Below are 9,152 nucleotides of genomic sequence, written 5' to 3' on the forward strand. Positions count from 1 at the left end.
ACGCTGAACTTGAGTTTCTTCATGAACATGTTGAGTTCTCGCAGGTCCAGGATGCGCCTGAGGCTGCTTTTGGCATTAGGAAATACCAGGAATAAAAGCCCTCTCCCCTGTGGTCCTGAGGAACTTTCTCCACTGCCCCTAAAGATAAGAGCGACTGCACCTCCTGGATAAAGAGTTGCTCGTAAGAAGGGTCCCTGAAGAGGGACGGGGAAGGGGGAGTGGAAGGGCGGGAGGGCAAAGAATTGGATAGAATATCCCCTCTCTACCATGTGGAGTACACAGTGGTCTGAGGTGATATGAGCCATGCCCAGTAGAAAGGAGATAATTGGGACGAGACAGTAAGGTGGGGTGGATACGGTCTTTGTGGTACACCCTCCTCGACCATGCCTTCAAAAGGCCGGTTTTGGCCCTGAAGATGGCTTGGGTTGTCCCAAGCCCTGGCCAGAGGGTTGATGTGGCCTTCTCCTGCTGGTCTTGTTTCTCCTTCTGGACCCGTCCTGGCGGTTCTGGTGATCGAACCGCTGAGGAGGCTGTGGACAGAAGTGTCTCTGCTGCGTTGACAGTCACCTGAAGGTGGCTCTGGAGTCTTTTAGGCTGTTTAGCCTCTTGTCCATTTTCTCAGGAAAAAAGTGTCTCCCCCTCAAAAGGCAGGCCTTGTATGGTCTGCTGGACCTCAGAGGGGAGACCAGAAACCTGGAGCCATGGGCCCTTTCTCATTGTTACTTCTGTGGCCATAACCCTGGTGTCAGCATCTGTCCCATCAAGTGCCACCGTCAGGGACGCCCTGGAGATCGGTCTCCACTCCTCGACCAAAGTCAGAAATTCGGCATGGAAATCCGAGGGGAACAACTCTGTGAATTTAGCCATCGCCGAGCAGGTATTGTAGGGAGTACTGCTGATGATGGCCTGCTGGTTACATATTCAGGGTTATAGTCTCTCCTGTTGAGTACACCTTTCGCCCGAATAGATCTAATTTTTAGCGTTCCTATTCTTGGGGGGGGGGAGGGCCCTGAAAGCAATGCCTCTCTCACTGGTTAGCAGTGTCCACCACCAGAGAGTCAGGCTGGGGTGGGACTATAGGTGTTCATAACCCCTGGAGGGCACAAAGTACCGGCATTTGTTACGCTTGATGGTGGGTGGCAGCAAGGCCGGGGTCTGCCACAGGGTCTTAGTCATATCTGTAATTATCTTTTTAAACGGTAAGGCGATACAGGAAGGGCCATAGGGTCTGCACCATATACCACTTCCTCTGCCTTATTGCCCAGACCCTGGGGGACCCGGCACAGCAACTGCTGCAGCACCCTGGAGTCCTCAAGAGCTGTTGCTACGGAAGTGCCCTCCAGCACCTCATCTGGCAAAGAGGAGGGGGCCACCAGAGGAGGTGGTTGCTCTCTGCCATGCCCACCTGAGGGATCTTGTGACCCGGGCGGGACTGGTCAGTTGGCCCGGTGCCGCAAAGGGTCTGGGTATTGGTGCCGATGTTGGGTCCTATGCCAGTGCCAGTGTAGACACCTGGTATAGCATCTGCACCAGGGTCTTCATCGACATTGTCACAGCCAGTGTCAATAACGATGCCAGTGCTGTCATTGGTGCCGAAGGTGCAGCCAGCACCATAGCAGCAGTCTGAGCCGCTAGTGCTGAAGGCATTGTCAAGAGCGGTGCTGTGGTCAGTGCCGATGGTGCTGCGGCCGATGATGTTGACGCTAGCGGTAATGGCTTGGTTGCTGGTCGTGGCGGAACGAACATTGCGGATGCTACTGATGCAGCTCCTGAGCGGGATCCTTGGAATCCCCCGGTAACTGAAACTTATAAGTGAACTCGCTGTGCTGTACTAGCCGCCTAGAACTAACTGTCTACAGCAAAATCCAAAAGTACTGCTAAGCCGCTTGCCGGAGCAAGAGCAAGGGGAAGTTCCAGCTACTGTCCCTGGCGGTAAAAAGGAACCGAAGGGGTGGCGAATTGGCAGGGCCCTTTATTGGGTGCCATGAAAGCGCCATTCAGGAGGTGCCCAGGCTGACCCAACAGATGCTGCTCAGGGGGAAAAATCTTCCGGCTACTGTGCACATGTGTGTGCACACCTGATTGGAATTGACATGAGCAAGCCCTCGAAGAAGAAAGGTTGGTTGAGATTTCTGGGTGAAAAGTAGTACAGAATTGCAAAGTATTTTTTGTGTAGAGAAGTGTTGGTTCGAATGTGTCTAGTGCTCTCTGCAAACTGGAAAATACAAATACCCTTTGCAGACTGCAGTCATTTTACACCAGTGCTCACTGTAAGCCTTTGTTCCGCAGGCAGCTGATTGTTCTGCATGATTGGTAGAGCCAACATTTTGAACAGGTGCTATGTGCTTATACATTTTCTGCTTAAATAAACAGAACATTCCTAAATTAATTCTTTCTTCACTGTAGTGGTCAGAAACAAGAGGTCAGTTAGTGAGCAGTAAGCTTCATGGAACAGATCTAGAAAATACCAGGATTTGCAAGGAATATTACTAGTCCTGGCTGCATATCTAACATACAGCACAGGAAGAAATGAAATAATGTTGTTTCCACTGTTATAACTACATGGTTGTACTAACACACTTACTCAAGTGAAATTATCAATAGGCTTTTGACTAAGGATTTGCTCCTTAAAGCACCTGGAGGAAAGTGGGATACCAACTTCTTGGCTGTTCCTTTTTCTGCAAATATATTTAATGGTATCTTTCTTGGTTGTTGTGACCGGGACTGTTATGGCCCTTCCTTCTAATGTCAATCTCTATTAGAATTCTGAGTCAGTAGCAAATTGCAACAGTGACGCTAGTTATTGAAAACTCCCTTTTCCTACTCACTCTAAACACATTAATGTTATTGAGAAGCAGAGTTAGTCAAGCGACCTTTTTGACCTTGTAACAAGATCTAGAACTTCTCGTGTCATAAGAATCATTTCTGTTACTGTAGGATACCAACAGACTGCAATCGAAATATAGATTTTTTTTTTCATCTCGCAGAACTAGACAAACTGTTCTTTCAATCTATGAAACTCCAAGTGTCTTGTATATTGAAAAAAGATTTAGTATTAAATGTGCCACATAATATCCTTGTATTAAGCAATTCTGAACCTTGGATATCTCCTGGACAGATTGACCAGGATCTGAGATGTCAAGTCTTAATCAAAATGTGCTGAGAAGGGCTCCCTTTGCCTTCTGACTCATTGGTGTTTTTTGTTGTTAAAGTTTAATTTGTCCCTCTTTACTTCCTGTAAACTTCTTACAACTGTGAGTGACTCTCCCACCCTGCTAGAAAGGTTAATGCAAGCTGGCAGCATTTGAATACCCAAATAGGGGCTACCATGCCCTCTGTTCTTTTCTTTTACCCCCGTTGTTTCCAATACTGAGATGGCACCTCTTGTCTGAGGTGTTCTAGGGACCTTTATAATGGATATAGAAACTTACATCTCTAAGGCTGTCTACACTAGAGACCGTACAGCGGCACAGCTGTACCGATGCAGCTGCACCGCTTTAAGATCTCTCATGTAGCTGGTCTGAGCTCTCCCACCAACATAATAAAACTCCCCCAGTGAACAGCAGTAGCAGCTCTCCCATTGATATAGTGCTGTGTACACTACCACTTATGCCAGGGTGTTTTTTCACACCCTTGAGCACATAAGATTTGCTGACATAAGTGTAATACAGACATAGCCTAATTCACTGGTTTGATTCTGGCCCAGGTCAGTACTGATCTGAAAGCATTATCATTGACTATTCTGTGCCATACGTGAAATGAGTTGTAGATCTCAGTTCATTTCCTAGTGCATAAATGTCCACATCACAAAAATCATCACTGTAAACTGACTTCTGCTGGCAGTGAGGCCTTGAAATCTGAACTATATTCTTATAACTGTTCCAAGTCAGGGCTGAGTCCTGTTGGTGGAGCAGTCTGAGAGTGACTGCATGCCTGGGGAGATAATATTTGAGAAGCTTACTACTGTTCTTCTTGCCCTATTCTTCATTCACCTGTTTTCCTTCATGTGCTCTCTATTTCCTTGATTGATTGTTTATTCCCAGTCATTTCTGCCCTACTTACTGTTTATCTCCTCTTTGCATCTTTTCTTTGGTTCCACCCTCCACCATTCACTTGCTCACTTCTCCTCTGTGTGTTGCTTATTTCCTGCACAGTTAAACTTCTTTCTTCAGGAGCTACATAACTCCTATGATAAGTATCTGAACTACTTCATTACTATGGCCCTTTGTTGGTGCCCTGCTGTCTCTGAAACATGTTTCAGAGAAAGAAAGAGTAATAGACATGGTGAGGACTGAGCACTGTGGGAGGTAAATAAACATTGGCACTGTAGAATGCTGCTTTGGAACACTCTTCATTTTACTGTGGCATTAATGGAGTAAATTCCAGACACTGAAAATACCATGCAAACAAATGCTCTCAGTGCCTCTCTGTATGGTGAGACTAGGCTATTTGTCAGGTGTATGTGTGGAAGCTTTTCTAACCCAGCATCTAATAGTGTTGAAAATTGCAAACTGCTTAAAAAGTACTCTGTTTATAGAAGATAAAATGCTTCTATAGTTAAGGTTGTGTTAGAATTTCTACTGTAAGTTTACCCTGTGTGTCTTTCTCTCTTCATCTTGAACCTTATATTTAGAAACTTGGAATACTAAAATGTGGGAGGATGATGAGAATGGATTTCCAATTTTAAACTTATAGAAAAGCACTCTAGTTTAGGATGTTTTCCTATAACTCTAAAGCTTCCTCTTAGTTTGAGAATATTTTGTCGTACCATACGTATAGAATAGGGGCTTACTATACAATATCTAAAATATGAAAGGAGCTTTATAAAACACATAGTTCTTTGTACAGTGCCTAGAACCAGTGGTGCTGAGGGCGCTGCCACACCCCCTGGTTTGACGTAGTAATAACAACACCAAATATATGGTTTTGATCATCAGCACCCCCACTATAAAAATTGTTCCAGTACCCCTGACTAGTACAGTGGGGTCCTGGTCCATAACTGGGACTTCTAGGCACTACAAAAATACTAACAAAAAATAACGCTCCCTAGAGCTTTTAATTAAACTTAATGCCAGGAAGAAAAAACAAGGGAGGCATAGGGTGACATACAGCAAGACCTTTTGGCTTGAGTTTTTCATGTGTATTTTAACTGGTAGGTTTTTTGTTGGAAGTCTTTAGTTGCAGTTCTTAGTGCCTTTTGAGCTAGGGGGCACGTCTTAAAATGTCTTTAGGTATGTTGAATTCCCCCCAATTTGGAATAAGGGCCCAGTGTAGGCAAACTGGATGTGTGAGCATGGTGGTAGGGAGGAGGTGGGTGGAGCAAAGAACCGGCCTGAACCTCTACTCTTCTTCCTTTCTTCCTTCCACCACCCAAACAAAACAAAAACAAAATTAGAGAGGAAAAAGAAACCAAACAGCCTTTTTTTCAGGCTGGGATATCCTCCCCGCAACCCCTTCCCAACGTAACCTTAGTTCAGCTTCCCCTAGACCCAGTATATATCACACTCTGGTACTGAATTGAAATTCTGTCATTTGGGAAGACAGCCCTACAGCAAAAAATTGAATTTTTCCGTAGCCAAAGCCCAGCAGAGAGGTACATGAAGGTAGTGAGGTCCTCAGGGGCTGAGGTGGAACTGACACCTGTGGAAGGGGATTGGGATTGGGTAGGGAAAGAGATGTGGATTAGCTGAAGCGTTTGGTGGGGAGCCTCAGTTTGGGTACCCTTCGAAGCTGATCTAAATTTGGAAGATTCCCTGTCTGTTAATCCGTGTTGTGAAAAAATGGCATCAAGGCACTTTTAGGCTTCGCTCCATTTATCTCGCCTTTTAATAAGAACTAACCCTGGGAACACTGGTGCTTTCCAGGCAGCCAGCCAAAAGAGTCTGTAAGATGCACATCTTACAATATGTCATGCCATTAAAAGGCGCAGTACTTATGAATAAGCTGTGTTCTTCTAAAATTCGTAATCGCAATATTACTGACTCGAATGTTTACACTTTGTCCTTCAGGTTCATTGAAAGATCATCCACAGCAGCAGCCCGGCATGCTTTCTCGTGTGACTGGTGGCATCTTCAGTGTAACAAAGGGAGCTGTTGGTGCCACGATCGGTGGCGTAGCCTGGATTGGAGGAAAAAGTTTGGAAGTGACCAAAACAGCTGTTACAGCAGTGCCTTCCATGGGAGTGAGTCTGGTTAAAGGAAGTGTTTCTGCTGTAGCTGGGGGCATTACAGCTGTCGGATCTGCTGTCACAAGTAAAGTGCCTTTAACAGGGAAGAAAAAGGATAAGTCTGACTAAAGGACTGAGACCTAGTTGATTTCCATAATACTACGTCAGTGGCGTTGGAATCTGCTAAGATTTGGACTACAACAAAGCCACATGTCTTAGACACTTATCTTCTAAAGAGCAGTGGGAAAACTTTTGCTTTCCTCTGAAGGGACAGAAGAAACTGACAGCACAGTGTGTGAAGGTTCACTTATAACCTAGATTCAAGCTTTATATCTGGTGAAATGTTACACTTGATAAATGTAGAACCAAGTACATGTATATGAAGGGATAATACATGTTTGAATATTCATTTACTGTAAATCTTTTGCAGTATGGGACTAAGATGTGAAAGTAAAAAATTAGATGGCAATCTTTGTAGTACTAGATGTATGATGTGCCAGCTACCATTCTTAGTGGTTTCTGCATCCTCTTGATAAGGAATCCTTGAACTATGTAAAGGCATCTTCCTGATGTGTCCGATAATTTCGTATATTTTTGCTTTTGGAAACTATTTTTATACAGATTATAAACTCTGTCGGTGCATTCTGTTAGTGATGGCTGGCAAGAGACAGAAGTGGAGATGGGGGTTGGGGGAGAAGTATGCTTAAAATGGTTTGTGATAGAAAGCATCTTAAGTTTTCTGTGTTTGCGGTATGCTGATTTTAATGATTCACGCCTTATGGTTGAAAAATTATTTTTCATTTAGTGAAGTTGTGTAAAGAATGTTTTCTAATGTCCATCATTTCAACCCAGTTCATAGAACAAACTTTAGACACTTTTTTGATGTGTTGATATCTGAAACTTAGCCATCTTTTACTAAAGACAATACTGCTAAATCTCAGGTGTATTTTAAAGGTATCACTCTATCACCTGCAAATGAAAGCTTACTACTTGTGACTTTTTAAGCTAGAAAGCAATAGAAGGAAATGGCTTAGTTTCAGTTAGGCTGAGGTTCATGATCCATATGGCAATGGATGGCAACCTGTAGTTATCTTGAGAGAAATTCCTTTGCTGTGAAGTTGGAAACCACTGAAAAGTGATCTAATTAAAGAAAAACCGCTGTCTAACTGCATGCCATACCAGTTTAGTTTGTTGCTTTAACCATTCACCATCTCCTATAACCAAGATAAAGATTTTTTTCACTACATTTATATCTCAAATACACTTTTACTTAAAACACAGCACTGTACTGTTTAAACAAATAAGACTGACAGAATGTTTAAAGCAGGAGAAATGTCATCTCAATGAATTGCATAGGGACAGATTTCCAACCTTGACACTCCTTTGAATGGCTGCATTCTCATACATCTTCAGGGATGTGCATGGGCAGGATCTAAATGCATGACATGATACAGGCTCAGTTAGTCAAGATCTGCTGACTGCAGCTAAAAATAACCTTTTGACAGCCTGTAAAAGATGGTGGAAGTTTTATGTGAATATTCTGTATGCAGTATTTCCTAAAAATGTATGTCCCTGCAGAGAATTTCTAAACATGTGAGCTTACCTTTAAGTGGCTATAGTTGTACAAGGAAGATATAAATGTTTGTAGAAATTAAAGGTCAAAAGGTACCACTTGTCTAAAATTTTTATTCCTGTTTAACTGATGTTGATATGGTAAACTGGTTGATATGTTCGTCAGCTAGTATGTCTGAACCATTGGTACTTCAGCTGTGATCTGAAGCAACTTTTTTCATTAAACATCATTACTGTTAAACTGTCAGATAAATATATTTTCTAGCTACTCTGTAGAAGTGGAAATGAAATCTTAAAGTATGTAAATTTTTTTAAAGATTCCAACTAAAGAAATTATTTACTCATCTTGTTTGAGTAAAGCATCTTTCATTGCTATGCTAATCTGTCATATACCATTTTTTGGGATTGAAGAGGACCATGTAGAAACTGTAAGCTTATCATCGGATAGTTCAGAGCCCGTAACACAGAGTGGTAGCACAATCAACTATACCAAGGTTCACAAATACTACTACAGTCACTGTTGAACAAAACTTTTACTAATAATCTTTATGGAAACTCTGGGGATTTTAGAGTGTTAAATTTAAAATACAAACTCCTTACCCTTTTTGAGAAGCCATTTAAATGCTTTTTTGTTTTTAATAACAGACACTATGAAACATGCAGCAAACTAAGTGTAGTTGAGAAGTTTTTTGCTATAATCTATACAACTCTACAACCATCTTGCAGCATGTGTTAGGAGAAAAATGTATTCAGTGATTCTGAATTCTTGTAACTAAATGCTTTAAAGTAGTATAGGGTTTCAGTTTAGAGCTTGGTCCTATGGTGTCTGCATATTTTTATTTTCCACTTAATGTATGACTGACCCTTTTTTCAAAACTGTTCTGATTCTGTCCTGCTTGGAACTTGTGAAACATTAAATTGTTGCAGTTTGAATTCTTCTGACAGCTTCCTTTCTAGATGTGGGGAAGGTAGAACTACAGGGGAGAGATTCTACCTATGAGTTGAATAACTTGGTGGGGTGGGAGGTCTCCATATTACATTCTTGCACCCAAAAGTGTCATTGATTTAAAATAGTGCTTTAAAGATCCCAGCAAGACTGCAGCTTCATTGTGCTTTCAGGTGTACGTACAGATAGGATGCACCAAGGACGTTTTTACTGTTTAGACAAGAAAAATAGTGGAAGAAAGAACATATTCCTATTTTAACAGACGGGGGAACTGAAGCATAGAGAGAGAAAAATGAATTTCCCCAAGGTCCAATGAATACTAATGCCACAGGAAACAATGCTGATCTCCAGAGTCACAATCCAATGTCCTAATCACAAATCTCTGTCCCAAACAGTTTACAGTCAGGAAATAAGCTTGTCTCTGTGACTCTCCATGCATGGAAAATTCTTGAGCTCTGAGACTGAGAC

The 9,152-nt window shown here is 42.5% G+C and overlaps 1 protein-coding gene across 7 annotated transcripts in view; it reads left to right on the top strand.

The window, feature by feature from the left end:
- Positions 1-8,671, top strand: part of TMEM263 (transmembrane protein 263) — a 34,974-nt gene extending 26,303 nt beyond the window's left edge. For all 7 annotated transcript variants that reach the window (XM_030545073.1, XM_030545034.1, XM_030545041.1 and 4 more), the window contains one exon: positions 6,009-8,671. In XM_030545073.1, coding sequence (XP_030400933.1) covers positions 6,009-6,295 — 287 coding nt within the window. In that variant the 3' untranslated portion in view covers positions 6,296-8,671. The remainder of the gene's footprint in view (positions 1-6,008) is intronic.
- Positions 8,672-9,152: the final 481 nt, after the last annotated feature.

This window comes from Gopherus evgoodei, chromosome 1, assembly GCF_007399415.2.
Source record: "Gopherus evgoodei ecotype Sinaloan lineage chromosome 1, rGopEvg1_v1.p, whole genome shotgun sequence".
NCBI lineage: Eukaryota > Metazoa > Chordata > Testudines > Testudinidae > Gopherus > Gopherus evgoodei.